This window comes from Trachypithecus francoisi, unplaced genomic scaffold (genome assembly GCF_009764315.1).
Source record: "Trachypithecus francoisi isolate TF-2019V2 unplaced genomic scaffold, Tfra_2.0 Lachesis_group5, whole genome shotgun sequence".
Lineage (NCBI taxonomy): Eukaryota > Metazoa > Chordata > Mammalia > Primates > Cercopithecidae > Trachypithecus > Trachypithecus francoisi.
In genome coordinates this window covers 103,862,578-103,886,220 of record NW_022681470.1, presented here as the reverse complement: position 1 = coordinate 103,886,220, position 23,643 = coordinate 103,862,578, and the positions used below count along the sequence as shown (strand labels likewise).

At 36.9% G+C, this 23,643-nt stretch overlaps 1 protein-coding gene across 6 annotated transcripts in view; it reads right to left on the bottom strand.

The window, feature by feature from the left end:
* The window catches only part of SPAG17 (sperm associated antigen 17), a 238,312-nt gene that overhangs the window by 61,355 nt on the left and 153,314 nt on the right, over window positions 1-23,643 (bottom strand). For 5 of the 6 annotated variants that reach the window (XR_004433674.1, XR_004433673.1, XM_033196418.1 and 2 more), the window contains 5 exons: window positions 20,132-20,307; window positions 16,727-16,844; window positions 13,717-13,895; window positions 11,782-11,938; window positions 2,841-3,058 (listed from right to left, as the gene is read on the bottom strand). Coding sequence is in view for 4 of the 6 variants with exons in the window: in XM_033196418.1 (XP_033052309.1) it covers window positions 2,841-3,058; window positions 11,782-11,938; window positions 13,717-13,895; window positions 16,727-16,844; window positions 20,132-20,307 (848 nt within the window). In the remaining 2 variants the exon portion in view is untranslated. The remainder of the gene's footprint in view (window positions 1-2,840; window positions 3,059-11,781; window positions 11,939-13,716; window positions 13,896-16,726; window positions 16,845-20,131; window positions 20,308-23,643) is intronic. The other variant, XM_033196420.1, reaches the window with a different exon arrangement.

The following is a 23,643-nucleotide window of genomic DNA, read 5'->3' as shown; positions in this document are numbered from 1 at the left end:
AATGCATATTTCAATCATTAGGCATTTTCTAAACTTATACTGTTCTAACTCTAAGGAACTTAATGTTTCACTGAAGGTCTGGATGGATGTGAGAGTGAGTTTGCTAATTATTTTCTGACTCCAGAGTCTATGGCTATTGGGAGCAGGTGATTATCACCTTCTTAGCTCTTAAAGGTAGGTGGCAATCACTAAGAGAGAAATGAATGCTGATCATTATTTTAGGTTCTTATCATTGGCACTTTATGCCAGGAGCATATACTGAGAAATACTGCTGTGTAATGTGATGGTTGAGAGCATGAGCTCTGGGATTAAGCTGCCTGAGTTTGAATCCTGACTCCACAAATGGCTGGGTAGACTTAGGGATGTTGTTTAACCTGTTTGTTGTCTGGTTTACTCATCCGCAAAATGGAGCCAACACTAGTATCTTCTTGGAAATCTTATGTAGGTTAAATGAGATGATGCTGGTAAAGCATGTCACACTTGGCCATTATGTTAGTAATTATTGATACCAGTTTTTAGTCTAGTAGAGATATTTACATCCTATGATTTAGAATTATTCAAACATTTCATAATGCCACATAAACAGTGACATTTTCTGGTCACCATAGGATAGGATAATCATTGTTAGTGGTGGCAATAACACAGTTACAAGGATATTTCTGAATGCCTAATAGTGCCAGGTCTGGTACTGATCTTCTCAACAGGTAATGACTATTATCTCCAGTTTATGAATAAGAAACCAGATGAGAAACTTGCCAAAAGTTATCCATCTAGTAAGGACTATGGCTAGGGCTTGAAATACAGGTCTGCCTCACCCCAAGGGCAGTGCTCACTCCTTTAGAATGTAATACTTCATGTCAGGGGTTGTGAAAATACACACCCACTTTCAATTTTGTTTCATATGATCATGCCAGTTTCTTGAGATCTGGGACACAGTGTTGGGGTCTACATTCTGGCTCTACCATTTGCTGTGCGATCTTGGGCAAATTACTTAACCTCTCTGTAGCTTAGTTGCCTCATCTATAAAATGGAAACAATAGTAGTTTGTTGTGAGAATTGATTGAGTTAGTATATGGAAAATGCAGAGAACAGGGCCTAGTACACAGTGAGTGCTCAGTAAATATCACCATTATTGCTCTTATTCTGTTGTGCATTTGGTGTTTAATGCATGCTTGAATCCAGGTTCTTGGATGTTGGTTCATGCTTCCAAAATGGTGATGGAGATGAATGAGGGAAATTAAAAGTTAACAAAGAAATATTAATCAAACTTGCATATTAAGCCAAATAATCTAACTCAGGGGCCAAATTAAAGTGAGTTTTTTGAAGGAACTAAAACAAACAAGAAAAAAACCCAGGAAACAAACAAACAAACAAAAATCCTTTCTGAGATAATATGTACTTTGAGTCTTACAAAAAAGGCAACTAGCAAACAAAGTCAGAGATTATAAAATTATTTCAGAAGTAGGCTGAAGAGGAAAAGATATTTGGTTAGATAATGTAATCCATCTCAATAGCAGGCAGGCATTTTGCTTTTTACAGCAGCACATGGTTTTAAACAAGGGTAGGAAGTTCAGACACCAGAGTTAAGGCACTTAGGAAACTCTTCATTTTGTTTAGATTCAGAGGGTGCTGCAAATCTCCATATAAGATGTTAGAGGAATAGCTAAGGAATGGAAAGAGTTCAGTTTTTGGTCACAAACAACTGGCTCTAATCTTGGCTTCAGCACTTTCTGAATATGTACTCTTGACCACATTACTTAACTTGCTAAGGTTCAATTTCCTCATCTGTGTAATATACATTTGGTGTGAGGGCTGAATGAGATAACGTGTATAAAGGCCCCCAAAGAAATCCTGGTACATAGAGGGCCAGGCGTGGTGGCTCATGCTTGTCATTCCAGCACTTTAGGAGGCTGAGATGGGCTGATCACCTGAAGTCAGGAGTTGGAGGCTAGCCTGGCCAACATGGCGAAACCCTGTCTCTACTAAAAATACAAAAATTAGCCGGGCGTGGTGGCAGGTGCCTGTAATCCCAGCTAGGCGGGAGGCTGAGGCAGGAGAATTGCTTGAACTGGGAGGTGGAGGTTGCAGTGAGCCAATATCACACCATTGCACTCCAGCCTGGGTGACAAGGGCAAAACTCCATCTCAAAAAAAAAAAAAAAAAGTCCTGGTACACAGAAACTGCTATTGTTCATTCCAGGAGTTTGGCTTTTTATATCATAAACAGAACCATTATGTTCTGTACCACTAATTTGTCATGTATTCTTATGCTATAAATAAAGTTTTTGTAAAGCTTCTCTACAATTTTGGATTCTTGAGTTATTTAATGTGTGTCATATCTCTTTCAATATACCATCAGTTTTTCAAAATCAAAGGATCATGAACAAACTTCTCTCATCAATTGCAAGTGGACACAAATAAGTAGTAATGAGACACTCACTTCCAGAAGCCTCTCACTTCCAAAGGATAAGATATTTACACACATACATTTAGCATAAGGAAATACCCGACAACATCATTAATCACATATCTTAAAAGTGGCATAGAGAACTCACGAACTGCCACTCACCTCAAAAATTAGCACTTTGTTCTGACGTGGTTGTGCCCACAACACACAAAAATAGTCACTAATGATACTCTCCATTTGGCAAATATACCACAAGATGTTTTTAGATTTTGGAAAATGAATCCATTCATCCCATCCATCCGTCCATCCACCCACTCACCCACTACTTAACAGACATTTATTGAAAAAATATTATCAGCTAGGCACTCTTTTGGGTGTAGTTTCAAAATTCTAAAGACTTAGAAAATTTTGCAATAAACAATAGTTTGTCATACCGTTCCATTGACAGGATCTGTGGCCTGAAAGGATAACAATGGGGCCAAGTCTGCTATTCTTTCGAATCCTTTGGTGCCAATCCGATTTCCTTCAGGTGTGGTTGTAAACCAAGTGCCTATGTGAACATCCACAGGAGTTACAGTTTGAACTGTCTCTGGAGGAGGGTCATGGATTTCACCCTTATGGGCCATTGATGACTGATTTTTGTGACTTTTTCCTGTGAAGTTCAAGTAAAATCAAACAACAACAACATAACTATAGTATCAATTATATACATCATTCATTATGTTTTGATACAGTGCAAACTACCTCGGATACTGTGGTATAGACAATTCTAAGTGGTATTCATCAATCATATTATTTCTCAATAGGGAAAAGTATGAGGTTATGAGTAGCTTAGTTTTGGCACTCAAACTGTGACTAAATTCCCACCACGTTTCCCCAGACATACACATGCTTACACAACTCACTGTCTAGGGCACAAAATATATTCTGGCCAACTTCTGTACTCTTTTGGGTCTTGTGTACTTCTCCCTGAGTCCCAGATTTTGGGTTTTGTATTCTGATTTTTAAAGCCTACCTTTTCTCTCACTTATCTTCAAACTTTCAGCCTCTTTTTGACATATTGGACTATAACAGTTACTAAGTTTTTAACTCTTGATTCCCCTGATTTTGCCATTTTGTCAGTAATAACAGGAAACATCTTTCTTCAATCCTGGATCTGGGAAACCTCACCAGCCAGGCATATCCCTGGGGAGAGGAATTTGTGCAGTTTAATTAGTACATCAACAATTGTCTGATACATCCTCCTCTCCATCCTCTACCTCCCACTCATTGGGAACAGGAGGAGAGAACTGAAGACAACCTCATGGAACTCCTTGGCCAATATTTCAATGCTCTGTCAGGGTAGATATACTCTATTTCCATGAAAAATAATGAGTAATCTGTAGATGAGACTTGACAGTGTTATCACATCTCAATGATGAGGTGAACTCAGGCCCAGAAACAAATTGCAAGTAATGATAGTAAAGGCATGTTAACTCTTGGAAGAGTCTCTAGATTCAAACCATGAAATGTGCAGCAGAGCATGCATCTCGACCTAACTAACAGGGACTCAACTAATGGGAAGAACCAAAGACAGATAAATCAGGTTGAGCCTTTTCATTGCCCTAAAATTTAATTTGGACATATTTATACTTCTAGAATATTGGTAGAGAGTGAAAATAGTATCACTTTCAGAATAAAGAGAAGATCCTCTAGAAATAGTAGGAAATGCTTTAGGAATTATCTTTTTTCTATAGTCTCCGTTTTTCTCCTATTTCCGTCCCCTCTCCTTCTGTTCTTATTACTTTTTCTAATCAAAAAAGGTGAGCTATGGAAAGGGCATTCCAACATAAGGAACATAAGAAATACACTGGGGTAAAGAATAGCATAGTATACACAGACCAATGTGACCAGATGATACATTTCAAGCAGATTTTGGATGAGAGAAGGGACTGAAGAGGTAGGCACTGACTCAATTGAGTGGTCTTTAGCAGTATGTTAGAGACCTTGGAATTTTTCCTATATGTAAAATTTAACAACTAAAGTGTTATGAGAGAAAGTGAGATATTTGGAAGATTAGTTACATGCTTTTGGCAGAAAGATACAAAATTGATACTAATAAAAGCAGGAAGAACAGTTAGAAAGTTTTAAAGTATTACAAATTCAAGTTGGCAGAAGAGATAAATGAGTATAATTTTGATACAAATGTATACTGGGGAACAAATTTGGATATGAAAGGATGAGGATGGCAGTGAAAGGATAAGACAAAGACTCACATGCAGATCCTGAAATCTTAATCAACTATTGTTTTCCATTAAGTATTGGGTCAAAAAAGCAAAGTGGCCAAGGATCAGGTCAAAGGTGAGGAAGGAAACAAGCAGGGTTGGAGTTCCATTTTTAGCAACATCACAGACTAGATACCAATAATTCCACTGAAAAGAACCATAACTGCTAGAAAACATCTTTTAATCAATCTTCTTGAAAGTGACTCTGAGCTGGCAACTGTAAGTAAGACCAGCACAAGCCATGGACTACATAAAAGTAGGAAACCAAAGAGGTAAAAGGGCTCTGAAGTTGGATTTTGTTCAGTGAGTTTTTGTCAAACTGGGTAATTCTGAGTATTTGTTTTCTTAGCATTGTGGAACGCAGGCAGAAATGAATGCCAGAACCTGCACAATCTGGATGGAAGGCTTGATATGAGGCCCTCAAATGACTACACTCTCAGACTAAGTGTGAATTATTAACAGAAATCACTCATGTCTTTTCTCACCCCACTCCAGAACTGTCAGAAAGCTTGCCTGTGTTCAAACTTGGTGCTGAGCAGAGAAGACAAGAAAGTACTTAAGAGGCTGTATAACCACAAGTAGATCCTTACGTAGGTTTGAAGTGAAAATTCACACCACTTGAGTGGCACCCCCAGAAATTCCTTAAATTAATACTTTAAAGTGATTCAAGACTGTTGGTTCCCCTATCAAGTGCTAAAGTCCTTTCTGAAACCAAAGCCCTTTATAAAGAAATGCACTATTGGCTAGGCACAGTGGTTCACACCTACAATCTCAGCATTTTGGGAGGCCAAGGCAAAAGCCCAAGTGTTTGAGACTAGCCTGGCCAACATAGTGACACTTCATTGCTACAAAAAAAAAAAAAAAAGCTGGGCATGGTAGTGCATACCTGCTGCATGGTGGTGCAAACCAACTTTTTGAGAGCAACATTGGAAGCAAGAGAATATAAAGGATATTGTCAATGTACTGAGAGAAAATATCTGTAAGCTAGAATTCTATACCTAGTGAAATTATCTTTCAAGAATGAGGACAACATAAAGACATTTTTAGAAAATATTTGGTGTATAATAAATGGACTAAAACCTCTAAAGGCAAGTCCCAGCACTCTAGAGACTGAGATGGGAGGATTGCTTGAGCCCTGGAGGTTGAGGCTGCAGTGAGCTGTGATCATGCCACTGCACTTCAGCCTGGGTGACAGAGTGAGATCATGTCTCAAAAAAAAAAAAAAAAAAAGCACTTTTATACCAGCCCAATAATTTAGAATTAAAGCAATAAGAAAAAATTATCATCTCATAATAAAAAGTACCAAGACACAATGAAACAAGGCAATTCAAGTGAGAGCCAGAAGAAGCAACAGAAAATGGAATTAGATCTACAATACTTTAGATATTGAAATGATCAGATACAGCACCTAAAATGCATACTTTATGTGATTCCGGAAATAAAAAGGGGCCAAAAACATGACTAAAGAGAAGACTGATTATAAAACGAAACAAAGAGAAATGTTAGACGTTAAAAAATATAATAACTGAAATTTAAGAAAATTAACATGCAGGTTTAGCAGGAGACAAAACACAGCTTAAAAGAGAACTGAAAGACCTAAAGTAATTGTTTAGAATGAAACTCAGAGAACCAAAGCAATAGAAGTAAAAAATAAATAAATAAATAAAAGTTCAAGGCCTCTTCAATATGTTTAATTGTGATTCCAGAAGAAGAGAAGAAAAAGGAAATGGATCAGGAACAATATTTGAAGAGCTAATTATTGAGAAATCTCTAGAATCAATGAAAAATATGAATTTACAGATTCAAGAAGCTCAATGTATTCCCACTTTGATATATAAAAAGAAATCCATACCTAGTCAAATTATATTGAAATTGCAATTAAAAATCACAGGGAATATTTTAAAGGTAGTTAGATTATCCTCAAAGCAACAACAGCTTAAATGATAGCCAACTTTTCAACAGCAACATTGGAAGTAAGAGAGTATAAAGATATGTTCAATGTACTAAGAGAAAATATCTACAAGCTAGAATTCTATACCAACTGAAATTATCTTTCAAGAATGGAGGAGAACATAAAGACATTTTTGGAAACTATTTGATATACAGTAAATGGACTGAAACCCCTAGAGACAAACATTTTCAAATTGAATTATTAAAATACTCACCTATTTGCTGTTTACAAGAGACACATTTAAACATAAACCACAGAAGGTGAAATATAAGTGTGGAAAAAGTTATACCGGTAAGGTATTAAATGGTGGCTGGTGTAGCTATAATAACACAAGCAAAATAGACATGACGGTAAAAAGAATCCTAGAATAAAGAGTCATTGCAGGCCAGGAGCAGTGGCTCCCAGCACTCTGGGGGGCCAAGGCAAGCGGATCACTTTAGGTCAGGAGTTGGAGACCAGCCTGGCCAACATAGGGAAACCCTGTCTCTACTAAAAATACAAAACAAAACAAAACAAAACAAAAATTAGCCAGCTGTGATGGCACGTGCCTGTAATACCAGCCACTTGGGAGGCTGAATCACGAGAACTGCTTGAATGTGGGAGGTGGAGGTTGCAGTGAGCTGAGGTTGCACCACTGGCACTCCAGCCTGGGCAACAGAGTGACACTATGTCTCAAGGAAAAAAAAAAAAAAAAAGAAAGTCATTGAATAATGATGAAAGGTTAAATTAATGAAGATACAATAATTCTAAATGTATAAATATCTATCATATCCCTAAAATATATAAAGAAAAATGACAGAACTATAAAAAAGACATATTTATTTCACAAATAAAGAAATAATGTTTAAATTATAAGGAACACGGCACCAAACAGACTATTCTATCTTTTCAGGAAGTTTAAACATCCTTTTGCTAAGTAAACGGATGTAACAGATTTTAAAAATCTGTGAAAATATAGAATAGGGGTTGGCAAATTGTGGACTATGGACAAATAAGGCCTGCTGTCTGTTTTGTACAGTCTGTGCAGTAGTAATTCTTTTTACATTTCTAAATAGCTAATAGAATCAAAAGAATAGTAATAATTTATAAAATGAAAATTATATAAAATTCAAATTTAGTATATTTAGTGCACATAAAGTTTTATTAGACTACAACAGAGTCAGGCTTATTTAATAACGTATTGCCCATGGCTGTTTTTATGCTCCAATGGCAGAGTTGAGTAGTTGTGACAGTGACCATATGGCCCACAAAGTCTAAAATATTTACTCTATGGCCCTTTACAGCAATGTTTGCTGGACTCAGATATAGATCTGTACATTAAAACTAACACATTTCATCACATAAACATAAAGAGAACATTGTACCAAATAACAAGATACATGCTCTTTTCAAGCACAGACATTTTAAGTTTTTAAGACATTTTAAGTTTCAAGCACAGACATTCAAGTTTTTTGTAAAAACTTGACCGTTTAAACAAATTTTTAAATTGTTCATCAAAAATCAGTTATAAGAACAAATAGAAACACCACATAGGCTTCAAATCCAGAAGTAAGTTTAAATAATTCAAGAGTCAAATAAAAAGCTATAGTGGAAATAAGTAGTTAGAATTGAAAAATAAGAAAAATACTACATATTTCTTGTGAGATGGGATACACTCCTGGAATGACAAGTAAAGACCAGGGAAAACCTACCCCTTCCTAAGAACTATAAGAATTTTTTTGTTTGTTTGTTTTTTAAAATTTACCATTTTATTCATTTTAATTGTACAGTTCAGTGGCATCAAGTACATTCACATTGCTGTATAGCCATGTGATTGATTTTTTTTTTTTTTTTTGAGATGGAGTCTTGCTCTATCGCCCGGGCTGGAATCCGGTGGCCGGATCTCAGCTCACTGCAAGCTCCGCCTCCCAGGTTCACGCCATTCTCCTGCCTCAGCCTCCCGAGTAGCTGGGACTACAGGCCCGCCACCTCACCCGGCTAGTTTTTTGTATTTTTTGGTAGAGACGGGGTTTCACCGTGTTAGCCAGGATGGTCTGGATCTCCTGACCTCGTGATCCACCTGTCTCGGCCTCCCAAAGTGCTGAGATTACAGGCTTGAGCCACCGCGCCCGGCCGTGATTGATTTTTAATATCAGCTTTACTGAGGTACAATTTATACAGGCTACAGTTAACCAATTTTAGGTATACAGTCTGGTGAGTTTTGATCAATGTATGTAGCTATGCAATCACAACAACCAAGGTATAGGATATTTCCATCACTCCCCAAAGTTCATCTGTGCCCTTTATAGGTAACCCCTTCTTTCTTGGCTGTGAGAATCCACAGACCTGCTTTCTTTCACCATACTTACACCATTTCTAGAATTTCACATAAAAGAATTATACAGTATGTATCTTTTATGTCTGGCTTCTTTCACTTAACAGAGGTGAAATTCATCCATGTTGTTGTGTGTTCCAGTATTTTTTTTTTACTGAATAGTATTCCATTGTATGGATGTACCACAGTTTGTTTTGTTACTGAATAGTATTCCATTGTATGGATGTACCACAGTTTGTTTATCCATTTTTCATCTATAAGATGTTTGAGTTGTTTCCAGTTTGTGGCTAGAATGAAGCTTCTGGAACAAATTGTTGTACAAAAATATGCTTTCATTTATCTTGGATGAATACCTAGGAGATGGATGACTGGGGCATATTGTAAATATATGTGTGACTTTATAAAGAACTGCTAAACTGTATTCCAAAGTAACTGTTCCATTTTGTATTTCCACCATCAGTGTGTGAGAATGACATATGGTCTACATCCTTCTCAACACTAACTAGTTTTTTTGATTTTTAAATTAATTTATTTTTTTTGTATATTTCTTTTTTAATTTAAAATTGTAAATGATATGTAATAGAAGTACATATTTTTGGTGTACATAAGAATGTTTTTAAAAAGAACCAAAATAAACTTTTTCAGAACTTTGAAAATTAACCAAAGAATTGTAACAATCTGAGGATTTGATAAAATATTATCTATAATATTTCATTTAATTGATGCAATATCAATTAAATTAATATCAATTAAACTGTGATAAAAATGAGCTATCAAGCCATAAAAAGACAGGGAGAAATCTTAAATGCATATTACTAGGTGAAAGAACCTGGTCTAGAAAGCCTACCTAAGGTATGATTCTAATCATATGACATTCTGGAAAAGGCAAAACTATACAGACAATAAAAAGGGCAGTGGTTCCCAGGAGTTTGGTGGGGTACGGTGTGCGTGGTTCAGGATGGGTGGAATAAGAAGGGTGAATAGGTGAAGAGGGATTTTTAGGGTGGCAAAATTATTCTGTATGATACATGAGACGTAGAATGTACAACACCAAGAGTGAACCCTAATGTAAACTATGGGCTTTAGTTAATAATAATGTAAGATTGGTTCATCAGTTGTAACAAATATACAACACTAAAGCAAGATGTTAATAACTGGGGAAACTGTGAGCAGAGTAAACAGGAACTCTGTGTACTTTCTACTCAATTTTTCTGTAAACCTAAAACTGCTCTAAAAATAGCCTATTAATTTAAAAAGTGATTGCATCATCTTGCATGGAAGGGCTGTGAAGAAAATCTGGGGCACACTGTGCTAGAAGCAGAAGTCCTCCAGAACCAGGGTAGGCTCTTAGAAAAGCGGCTACACAGACTACACTTACATCAAGTCCTCTGTATCAACAAAAGAGGGAACCCTTGAGCCAAGAAGTTTGGAGAGCTACCTGGATACTTCTCTAACCAGCAACCTTCTGCTACTACTGAAGGAAAATCTGTTTTACTAAATATTGAGTAATTAAAAAGTAATCCAGTTGCTTCCATACAATATTTCTGGGTACTGTGGTGAGATGTGTGAAATTGATAAAAAAGGATTAAATCTAGGTTTCTAGATTTAAATCTAGATCATTAAAGGCATATTGAGAAATCGAGAAGTTTGTAAGGCAGGAGAGGCAGTGTAATTTAGGGGTTAGGGACCCAGACTCAAATCCCAGCTCTACCACTTGCTAGCTAAGAGACCTCAAGGAAATTACTTAACCTCTCTCCCTCAATTTTCTGGTTTGTAAATTGGGGATTATTAAAATATGTGCCTCACAGAGGGTTAGTTGATTTAATATTTGAAACACCAGATTTTTTTTCTGTTACACAAATATACACTTCCTATATAAAAATATATCTTACAAATTCATATGAAAATGAAGACCATCACAATGGTAAACCAAGAAAAGATGTGAATAGGAAATTCATAAAATGAAAACAAACAAACAAACAAACAAACAGTAAACCTCTTCAGATGTTTAACCTCACCAGTAATTAAAGAAATGCAAACCAACATAATAAGATGCATTGATTATCATGCTGAATAAGATTAAAAGAATGATAATATCTGGCATTGGTGAGGGTATGAGGAAATAGACATTTTCCTGTGGTTGTGGTAGGGGTATAAATTGAAAACACTTCTCAGGACAGCAGTCTTGCAATTTAGATTATGGCAGACCCTGTTCATTGCTTATCCAAGTATTGTTCACCTTATTTTTTCCCTACTAGTAGTGCTGTCTCCTGAGACAGAGGCAAAAAATGTCAGATACTTGTTTTCCTAATCTTGGTCCCCAGCCAGGTCTAATCAATGACATCAAGACAGGTCTGCTGGGGTGAGAGGTGGGGTTCTGGAACTCCTTTTCCTTCCTGATGAACAGAGACATTTGAAGAAAGCTCTTGCATTTGCCCTCTTTTCTTGGAAGTTGCTGAATGAGGACCTCATGCCTAGAGTTGATATACCTTCTTGCAATTATGAGGAAAAGTTCAAGAGAATCACAGAGATGCCCACTCATAATCTTGACATCATCAATCTGCCCAATCAACCCTAAAACTGCAGCTTAGGCATTATACCTGATGTGTAAGAAAGTGTAACAACATATGAAACTGTTATTTATTACTAAGAGAAAAATGGTTCATGAAACAGTACGTAATTCTGTGATAGCAAGAATTCATTTATATGTATATATGTATAAGAATATATATGAATATATTCATAGAAAAGGTTACAAGTATAATAATAATAATACTATTGAACACTTACTAAGCCCTTGAAGACTTTAGTAAATCCATTATAAACTGAGAGGCTGCAATTGTTACCTTTCTTTGTGTTGGTAATCTCAGACGGTATCGTTTCTGATTTCTGCTGAGAAATAGAGTCCATCAAATCTCCACTGTGAGGGGTTGCTGGCATTTCAGGAGGACAAATAAGACCTGAATTGGGACTACTACTCACAGCACCATCTGCAAAGAGAATCTGAAGAAAGAACAAAAGTTTTCAGCATTCTCAGAAGCAAGGGAGATGCTGTTTAACAATAAACACTGTGTGTCAAATGGAAATAGGTTCAACATGATCCACAGAAGAAGTGCTGTTTGCAGACCCCCAGACCCAGCAGCACAAAGCAGATTATAGAAAGCTAGATCTGGAGTTCAGACACAATAGCCTAGTTATGACCATAATAATATTATTTTATATTTTCTATTTACCTTTTATTTCTTTTCTTTTCTTTTCTTTTTATTTCCATCTTTTCTTGGATTGATTTGAGTTTTATTTTTTCCATTCTTCACCTTTCCCCTTTGCGATTGGGAAATTATAAACTCTTATTTCAATTTTTCTAATGACTGTATTTAAAATTTTATCACATATTTAAATTCGTAGTTTCTAGTAATATCTATCTAGTATGTACAGTGTCTCTAGGTACCATAGATTTGTCTACCTGATATTGGTACCTAGACACTCCCAACAAACGTGACAAGGACTAAGGTCAGTGTTGCTGATGAGAAGTCAAATGTCTATCTGGTTTTTATTCTTGTGTAGGTAACTTGTTTCCTTCAGGAAACTTGGGATTGTCTATCTGTACAGTCCTAAAATTGCATGACGGCATATTTAGATAATCCTTTAAAGACAATTAATATCAGTTCTGATTGTCATTCGGTTGCCCTGTTTAATCTGAAGTATTCTTTTTAAGCTCTGTGAAAATTTCTTATGTCATGTCTTTGATTCTTTTCTCCCTTCATTCTTACTATTTTCTTCTTCTGGAAATTATATTATATGGACTCTTTTTCCACATCTCTCAGCTTTTCTCTCCCTCATAATCTACCCCCTCCCGTTTTTGATCATTCACAATTATTTCTCATTTCTAAGAACTCTTGATATTTTTCCTTAGCTACTTTAAAAAAAGTTGTTGTGAACTGTTAACCTCTCAAGTCTGCCTATATTACTTTTACCCACTTTTAAACTTTTACAGTATTTAATTTCAGGTGCTATTTCTTTCCGTTACTGAATTATGTACTTTACTTTTACGGGATTGCTTTCTTTCCAAGATTTATGATTCTTGAGTGCACGGTCATCTTTCTCATTGAGAATCCCTTTTACTTCTTGGTGGTGTAGTGTCTGCTCACAGGAGCTCCTGTTTTGTGATCATTGGGGAAGGAAAGAGCAGGGATATGGCTTCTGATTGTTAAGGTTTCTCGTTCCCATCCTCCAGGTGACAGTGAGTTACCCGGGGAACTACCCTCATTTTCTGAGCCCAGAGCTCCATGTGCAAATGTTTCTGTTAGAACTCCCATTTTGATTTTTAGTTTTGCTGCATGTTCTCCTCTCGTGTATGTTTTAACTTTGTGTATGCATATTTCTCCATCAGTTTAATAGCATATGATCTGCATTTTAAAAGAAATTCTCCAAATCTTCCGATCTATTATTGATGACATGCTTTGTTGTTCTCCAGTACCATTATGAATTCATTATTCAAATGTTAAAAACTAGTTTAAGATACCTTGAGAGGGAGAAAAGGTAAAAACTGTGTTCAGTTTGCAATCTTAGATCATGCAGAGAAATGACAAGTTTATTTGTATCTTGCTCTGCGTAGTGATTTTTTAAATTCTAAACTACATTATTTATCATTTGTCATTTTAAGGTGTCATTCCTTTTTCAAGTGAGTTGTTCCTTTTCCCTGCTATAGCACTGTTCCTTACCCATAACCTGTCTTTTACTTTGGAACAGGGAAGAATAACTTCTCTAACGCATTCTTTTACCTGTGTGGATCCATCCAACATATATTTGACAACAGTGCCTTGACTGGTGATAACCCTTGAAGCCTCCTGCTCTGCGGGTGGCATCACCGTTTTATAGAACTCATAGTGCTTCACCCTCTGGGGGTAGCTCTGACGGACCATGATGTCCCAGGTGGGTTCCTCATCTATAACACATTGACCTAAAAAAAGAATAAAGCTTTCTTGTGAACTGGGCAATGCTGCAGGGCTGGATTTTATCTTCTTGCTTAATTATTTTCTTTTTCTTTTCTTTTCTTTGTTTTAAAAATAGAGACAAGGTCTTGTTTTGTCATCCAGGCTGGAGTGCAGTGGTGCAATCATAGCTCACTGCAGCCTCAAAATCCTGAATTCAAGCCTTCTGAGCAGCTGGGACCACAGGCTTGCACCATAGCACCCTGTTAAGTTTTTCTATTTTTTGTAGACACAGGGTCTCATTATGTTGGCTAGGCTGGTCTCAAACTCTTGGCCTCAAGTGATCCTCCCACCTCAGCCTTCCAAAGTGCTGTGATTACAAGTGTGAGACACCATGCTTGGTGCTTATTTTCTTTTGTCTGCATGTGAGTAATAGGGCAGTTTCCATATTATGACAGATGGCCTAGAATAGTGGTTCTTTGCTGACCTTGTTACATTCAAAGGTAGTAAATTAGGTCATCTACAACACCTGGTAGGTACCTTCTCCATGTGTAAGCCACTCTCTCTAATAAAATCTAGGACAAATTCAGGCAAAATTATGAAGGAAGCAGAGTTTTGCTGAATTAGGTGTTTCCTCTTCCTGCCCACTGGTGCTTATCTCTCACCTTTGACTAAACTTTCCACCCTGGATGCACACACTGCCCTGGTGGTGCCTGGTTGCCCAGAGCCCCAGGGGAAGTCACGCCCTCAGGCTTGCCTTTCCTAAGTCATTGTCATCTTTCAAAGTTAATGTTAACATAATCCCCTCATCTCTAACCAAATCCAGATTTATCTTAGCATTCTGCTGTTAGCTGGCAATCAAGGAGAAAAGCACTTAATAAGTTCCTTCAAAAGCAAGCACTACTATGGAGAAATTCTGGCATACTGTACCTAGTCAGGCTTTGCTAACTGAATAAATTCCTCTTAGTTTATAATGTGGTTTATTGGGGCCAAAAAGCCTTAACACAAAGGAATTAACACACAATGATAGCATTTTAAGAACTATGTATCAGCCTGATGGGAAAATCATGGCACCCCTTAAATCACGGAAGTACTAATAATAATGATAAACCAATAAACATTTATTGGGATATTTCTTCTATATGTTAAATGCTTTATACATGTATCTTTTATTGAGTCTGCCTTCACAATCCTTTAAAATAGGCACTTTAATTTTCCAGAGTTTTCAGATGAAGAAATAGAGGCTTGGAGAGGTTATTAACTTAGAAAGCTATAACTTTGGAAGACACTTAGTAACCATCCAGCACTAAGGACACACAACCAGTAAGGAAGAGAAGTGAAATTTGAATCATTTTCTTATACTATAAAAGCAACCACCACTAACAACCAAAAATAAAAAGTCACTCAGGAAAGGATTCAAGTCTAGGCTCTTTCCTCTTATCCCATGATAACTGTCTTTCCCTAATGTCCAAGGCTGACCCTGATGAAGATATTCCTGCTTTGGTATTTATGTTATGTTCAGACTTGAATTAGGATTTTCATAGCATATGGATGATTTTAAACAGATGAGTTATTATTAACTACATTGTCTACCCTAACATAAGGAGGAAAATATTAGACTGGATAATGAAACTAATTGAAGAGACAGTTGAAAGGGGTATTAAGCTGGGGTTTGATAACAGGATCAAACAAGCAAACAAATATATCCTTGAATTTGAAAGCAGCATCTCTTTGGGTACACTCATAGCTCTTCGACTGGAAGACACTCAGTGACCATTCAACACAGTGGGAAAACCTGGGCCACTAGGGATTCTTGGGAATGGAGCAGGGTCCATGGGCTATTTTTAATAATTCAGAATGCCTAAGGAGAAGCAAAATTTAACTTCAACATTTAGTTTCTGTTTTTTGGGGGTGGGGAGGCGGCTGGCAAGTAAATAAAACATTAAATTATTTTTAAATAAGCATAGCGTTTTTCTTTGATACACTTTTCAAATGTGATATACATAAGGGAATTATATGAAAAAGGATATTAAGTTGTGAAACTGTAAAGAATTGCTAATGTAATGTAGTATTATTCAGATGAGAAAACATGGCCCTGAGACCCTAAGTGACTTAAAAGGGCCGCATCATTCACTGGTGTCAGGGTCAGCTTTAGAACTCAAGTCTCTGTTCAGTGCCTGCTTTGTTGCACCTCCTACTTTTACTGCAACAGTGAGTTTCTATTTAAATGATATTCAGATTCAGTTACAAATGCAGATGCCTCATCAGGTTAATTAAAGAAATCTTACTTGTACTTATTTACGTAGCTGAAGAAGTTAGGAGTCATGTACAGAACCAACAGAGATAACACACTATAAAATTACATATGGACACATGAAAACGAAGACTTGGTTTTCTTAACCTATTTAATCTGCATCTGTCTCTATGTATTTTGTGTCCAGTGTCATTTGTTTTGGTCAGACCAGCAACATGCTGCACCCATGACCCTCTGTAGAGTGAAGAACGTAGGAATGCACACAAGTTTTTAAGAGCACTGGCTTTGTCATCACTGGGCTGAGAACGGTATTTCAGCTCTGCCACTTGGGAGCTGAGTGACCTTAGGCGAGTAACTGAGCCTCCTGAAGCCTCAATTTCGTTATTTTGTAAAATGGAGTAGTTAGTATCTAGCTCATAATATTTGTATTTTTGACATGTATACTAAGTACTTAGTGCTTGGCCATAGAAATGCTAAAAATGTGAAAAAGGTCTATTGCTCATTATCAACAAGATGTATGTTTAACTGGTAAGAAAATACACAATTTCCTGTTTTCTACATGACATTTTGCTCCCCGTTTCCCACCCTACCCCATATAGCACTCACCTGTAGATTCTTGCCCAATGAAAGTCAACAGGAGCCCACTGGGGCAAGACACATTTAGGCTTTGGAAGGTAGGAACATCGAAATTCTCTTGTAAAACAGGTTCTGGTTCTACTTCTTCCTGTAAATAATTCAGCATGTGAATAACTGGTTGTCATTTTCTAAATGAGTTATTATTTATTTTGACTAAGAAAGGATGTGCTGAGTGCTCAGGACCTGACTTGCATAGAGCTAGCTGGACCCTGCAAGGACACACGAGTCTCTGGTTTTGCAATTTATATTCTACTTGCAGACTGGCACACAGACAGGTGAGACAAATGGCAGTAACAATAGTTGGCACATCTTTTCATAGAAAATAGAGATATAGTGAAAGTTAATAAGAACAATTGGGAAAGGATTTGTGAAATAATTGGGGCTTGAAATAGGCCTTGAAAGATGCCTCTGTTTGGATATGTAGGCATAAGAGCAGTGCTGGCATCTGAATGTTGGTGGCCCCCACCCAAACTCATATGTTGGAACCCAACACCTAATGTGACCGTATTAAAAGGTGGGGCCATTTAGAAAGTGATTAAGTCATGAGGGCTCCACCCTCATGAATGGGATTAGTGCTTTTAAAGAGATTGATGGGAACACCTTTGCCTATTCCTCTTCTGCCATGTGAGGACACATTGAAGGCACCATCTGTATCAGGAATAGCTGGGCATGGTAGTTTGTGGTTGCAATTTCAGCTACTCGAAAGACTGAGTTGGGAAGATCACCTGAGGCAAGGAGTAACAGCCAGGGTAACATAGTGAGACTCAGTATCCTTAAAAATTAAAAGAATTGGCCAGGCATGGTGGTGCATGCCTGTGGTCCCAGCTACTTAAGATGCTGAGGTGGGATGACTGACTGCTTGAGCCCAGGAGTTTGAGCCCACACTACCATACTCCAGTGTGAGTGAGAGAACAAGAACCTCATCTAAAAATAAAATAATAAAATAAAATAAAATAAAATAAAATAAAATAAAATAAGAGAAACAGGCCCTCACCAGACATCAAATCTGCTAATATCTTGATATTGGACTTCACAGCCTCTTTAACTGTGAGCAATAAATTTTGATTGTTTATAAATCACCCAGTCTATTTTTTTATAGCAGCCCAAAGTAATACAGAAAAAGTGTTTGAGAGACCAACATCTCCATCACTTTTTTTGGTATGTTCTTACAATTTGGATGCTAGAGATATTATGCTATTAGGATATCTGTCCTTTGTTTTCTATTATGAGCACATATTGCTTTTGTAGCAAATGAAAGTAATAAAATAAAAATAAAAGACAATTATAAAGTTCTTTATAAATTAATGAGGGTTTGGGTGTGTTTACTTTAAAATCCTAATTAATTTTATGTCAGCTCTGCCTAAATCCCTTGTTCGGTTATATGTACTCAAGAATGAAATTTACTTGGTAACTTTCAAACAAACCCTAATGATAATCATTTCAGTTTTTCCAGCTGGTTCTCTTTTTTTAACCACCAAAATCACTCCACTGGTACCCAATTGGTGGATATTTGTTTTTTTCTAACTAGTCTTCTATTGTTGAACATTTAAATTGTTCTGCCTTTTCTTTGTCACTAACAGAGGAAAAATATATAAATAATTAGCTAAAAATAAATTAAAAATACAAAGCAAAAATAAAGAGAAAAATGCTTATGAAATTCTGTAAAATGAACAAAACTGCTCAAAGATGCAAACCTGCCACGGCAAATCTATCATCACACATAAAACCAGTTATCATCCTTCACCCTTCCATTATCATTTATTTAAAAAACATTGAGTGAACACATTAGTTTGCTAGCAAGATGCCTTTGGCCAAATTAATTTTAAAAGAATTACCTGGAGTTATTCTGCTTTAACACTTGAACATTTTTACTTAACAAGAGTCAAGTGGCCTGGCATGAGAAATTTTATCTAGTATAACTATGTAAATATGGTGCAGAGGCATGGTCGTATTTAAAACTCGTAACTTTTAAAAGGCCAGAGTCTGAAACCCAGGTTCTTGGACTTTTAAAAATATTTTTATCTTCCAGTAGTTATTTTTTCACTGTACTTTTTTAGTAGTAAGTACCAATAGTCAAGACTTAACCAGTAGTTTTCTTGTTACTTGTCTTTTAAAATCCTCTTTTTAAATTTTTTTTGTTTTATTTTACTTTAAGTTCTGGGATACATGCGCAGAATGTACAGGTTTGTTACATAGCTATACATGTACCATGGTGGTTTGCTGCACCTATCAATCCGACATCTAGGTTTTAAGCCCCACATGCATTAGGTATTTGTCCTAATGCTCTCCCTCCCCTTACCCCTGACCCCTGACAGGTCCTGGTGTGTGATGTTCCCCTCCCTGCGTCCATGTGTTCTCATTGTACAACTCCCTATTATGAGGGAGAACATGTGGTGGTTTTCTGTTCCTGTGTTAGTTTCCTGAGAATGATGGCTTCCAGCTTCATCCATGTCCCTGCAGAGGACATGAACTCATTCTTTTTTATGGCTGCATAGTATTCCATGGTGTATGTGTGACACATTTTCTTTATTCAGTCTATCATTGATGGGCATTTGGGTTGGTTCCAAGTCTTTGCTATTGTAAACAGTGCTGCAGTAAACATACATGTGCGTGTCTTTATAGTAGAATGATTTATAATCCTTTGGGTATATACTCAGTAATGGGATTGCTGAGTCAAACAGTATTTCTGGTTCTAGATTCTTGAGGAATTGCAACACTGTCTTCCACAATGGTTGAACTAATTTACACTTCCACCAACAGTGTAAAAGCAGAACCATCTTTTGATCTTTGTTCTGTTAGGAAAACGTTTAGAGTCAAAGTGTGTGTGTGTGTGTGTGTGTGTGTGTGTGTGTGTGTGTTTACTATGATGAAGGGCTAGGGGTAATAGGTGGACTTCTCTTTAATCAGAGGTGGGCTGTTAGTCTTGTTAGATTCTTAGCACATCAATATCTAAGACCAACTTGACCAAATGAAACTGTTTCCATTGTTTGGTTGAATATATTTTTCTTCCAATTGTTATTCATCTCAATGGAGCTAAACAAAGTATTAAAAATACGGGATGGCAGCAAATTGACCAATCAAAAGCAAAGAAAATCTAAGAAATAGAGTGGAAAAAGGTTGAACTAAGTTTTTCCAATCTTAGAATGAATGATCTGAGACAACTTATGTATGACAATATGTCTCCTGGAGTGGTAACCCAACTTTTGTGTACAAATCCTTCTTGTCTATTCAAAGTTGAGACTACAAAGGACGTTAATGTATCTGCACAATAAAACGTATGCACTGTAATAACACTATTGACGTAATTCATGGTTTTAAAAAAGTTAACACTGAAGCAGAAACAGAGTTTGGGAATCTACGGCAAGGTTCGTTTACCTTTTTCTCTTCTTCTTTTGGGTGCTCTTCTTCCTTAAGAGATTCTTTGGGTTTTTCTTTGCCTTTTATTTTCCCTTTAGCTTTGCTTTGAGGAACGGTCACTATAACAGGAACCACTGTTGGAGTGAGTGCTGAAGGGATATTCAATATTGTTTCCAAATTAGGATCCTTATCTTCTAAAAACAGAAAAAGTAAAAACGAAGTTGATTCAACATTCAAATTTGATATCCTTGTGAAATAATATTTACAACTCAAAAATTTACACAAGTTGACAACAATTTTTACCTTGCTAAATAATATGATTTATCAGTTGGATAGATTTCAGGAGTCATGAAGTTGCAAATCAGTATTGTAGTTAGAAAATCTGAGGTATTTAATACTTGGATATGTTTCATTGAGTCATTATGTCTCACGTTCTTGCCTTGCCATCTACATTGTAAACTCCTTAATGATAGGGCGTTAACTATACCTTCATTTATTTGAGAAATATTTGAGAGGTTTTTCTTATGTATAAAATGTTTGAAGCAGTAGAACATAATGAAAAAAATGTGTAAAAGTCTTTATAGAGTCAAAATAGTCTAAAGAAGATCTGTATAAATAACCAGACATAAAGACTACTAAATATAAATAGAATAGATGTTACAAACAAGAAAATCCAGAAAAGAAACTTGTATGTGATAAACTTGCTGGTTTTAAAGGATTACCAGAATTCTAAAAGGAGAACTGATGCTAGGAGTAATTATGTGGGGAGCTGTAAACATCCTGTGTGTCATTAATTTTATTTTCCTCTGGGTTTCAGAAAAACATACTCTGAATCTCTTACCTCTATGGTCAAGTTTTTTTTTTCTCAACCTCCTCTAATGACTCTTTTATTGGTCCCCTAAGTGTTTTTATTTATTTTTACTTATTTATTATTATTATTTTGAGACAGAGTCTCACTCTGTCACCCAGGCTGGAGTGCAGTGGTGCAATCTCAGCTCACTGCAACCTCCTCCCGGGTTCAAGCGATTCTTGTGCCTCAGCCTCCCGAATAGCTGGGATTACAGGGGCCTGCCACCATGCCTGGCTAATTTTTTTTGTATTTTTAATAGACACGGGGTTTCACCATATTGGCCAAGCTGGTCTCGAACTCCTGACCTCAAGTGATCCGCCCACCTCGCCTCCAAAGTGCTGGGATTACAGACATGAGCCACCATGCTCAGCCAATCTCCTAAATGTTTTTAGGTTGTAGGGTTTATTATGTTCTCAATCCTGCTTGCCTGTAATAATTACTCATGAAATTAGAAAAACAATGTGCTCAGGCCCCACGTTGACCTACTGAATCGGACTCACTGGAGATGAGACCCAGGCATTTATATTGGTGAAACACTACATGTGACTGTGATGCACAGCCAGGGCTGAGCAACTTTCTTATATATATTAGATCCGGATGATCTCACTCACCACTGGGGCTCCAATTGTCATCTACATGCTAATGACTCCAAAATTAACATCTCAAGGCATGACCTTCCTTCTCAGTTCCAGACCCATATTTCTAACTTTTAAAAGGCATCTCCTGATTGTGGTGCTAGAGACATTTCCAACTCAATTAAGTCTGTCTTCTCCCAAGCAGATTAAGCCTCCTACATTCTCAGTTTCAGTTAATGCCATGACCAATTATGCATTCTGTTCCCCAAGTTAGACATTGAGATCATTTGCATTTACTCTTTTTGACTCATCCTACACATCCAACCAGTCATCAAGGCCTAAGAACTTCCTCCCAAATTATGCCTCTTCTATCTATTCCCATTGTCTTATTCCAGGGTCCTCTAATTGCTTGCTGGGTCTTCTGCAACAGTTTGCTAACTGATACCACAGCACTTCCAATACCACCACTTTAGTGTACTCTCCAAACAGCCACTAAAATTATGCTCCTAAAGTAAAATATGATCATGTCACCTCCCTTACTGAAAGTCCTCTGCCACTCACTGCCTATGTAGGGCATATAACATTCTTCACAAACTGGTCTTCACCTACCTCCACTGCAGCCACACTGAACTTTTCAGCTTCCTGTGAAGATGCCATGTTTTGACACAATTGTGTGTTTATACACAACACTCTTAAATTCATGAATTCCCTTTCCTTGTTTCTGTGCCTGAACAGTTATCACTCAGCTCTAAAGTCCCATCTCAAATGCTACAATTTCTCTGAAGTATTTGCTGACTGTCCCCAGTACTCTGTTTATGTATAATTTCTAGCACGAAGACAGTTGCTATTGCTCTATTTATATGTTTTCCTTGTCCATTAGACAGTGAGTTCTTTGTGTAGATGTACCATGATTTAATTCACCTTAGTGGCTCAGTGCCAGCAAGTTGCTTGACGCATAGAAGGTACAGTACACAAACAAGTGAATGGCGTTCAGTTTCAGGCATCTGGAAATTCCCCATCTTATCCCCATCCATTTACTAATATTCAGTAAATATTTATTATGTACCTACTATATGTACCATGAAATTGATAGCCAATGATGGACGAGACAGATAAGGAGTGTATAATTTAGTGGGTAGTTCACATTAGAACCCCTCGGGTATAATGCTGTGTGTTCAGTCTGTGACAGAGGAAATACCGAGTGACTTAGGAACCCAGAAGAAGGGTATCTACTGCAAAATGTCTTTGTACAGTCTACTGTGGCTATACTGAGCACTTCACCTTTCCATAAATGGAAAAGCCTTTCTATGCTTTTACACTACTGGACTTTTACACACGCTATTCCTGGTATCTAGAATTTCCTTCCTTCAATTTTTTGCATAGGCAATTCTCACTCACCTCCAAAGACCTAGTTCGCATGCTACTGCCACTTGCTCTGGGAAGCATTTTCAGAGCAAGTAACACCTCTACGCTGTGGCTTGCAGGATGGGAGGAAGTTTAATTGTTGAAAGTGGTGGTGCACATGACAATAGAAAGTATTCTGAGTAGTGGCACAGCATAAGAAAATGGGCAGATGTAAGAGACAGCATAGCTTAGTCAAGGAACTGAAAGTCATAGAAATAATAGGGTAGGAAGGTATACTTCTCTGTGGGAAAATGGATCAGGTCGGTTGTCATTCAGGGTTTGGGTAAACAATCATGGAAAACTTAAGTTGGGGCCTGATTAAGATTCTTAATTTTAGGTGTATTCAGTAGGCGCCCTGAAAGGCAGTAACAAGCAAGAATGATCTATTCCTCTTAGCAAGAGGAAGTAGTGTCCAAAGATTTGATTGGGTTTCTTTATAATTTTGCCTATTTCATAGCTGTATTGTCTACTTTTTATTTGTCCGAAAGGTTACTAAATTATGTTTAGCTGTGTATACCCAATTAAAGGTGGATAATTGGAATGGAAATCTGTTTAGCCATTAACAGATAAGGTTCTTAAATATCAGTGATATATGAGCCCTTAGAAAATGTGTGTGTGTATATATACATATATATATGTATGCATTTTTTTTCAAAGACTTATACCTCCAACTTTAAAAAAAAAACATATAGGATGTAAAA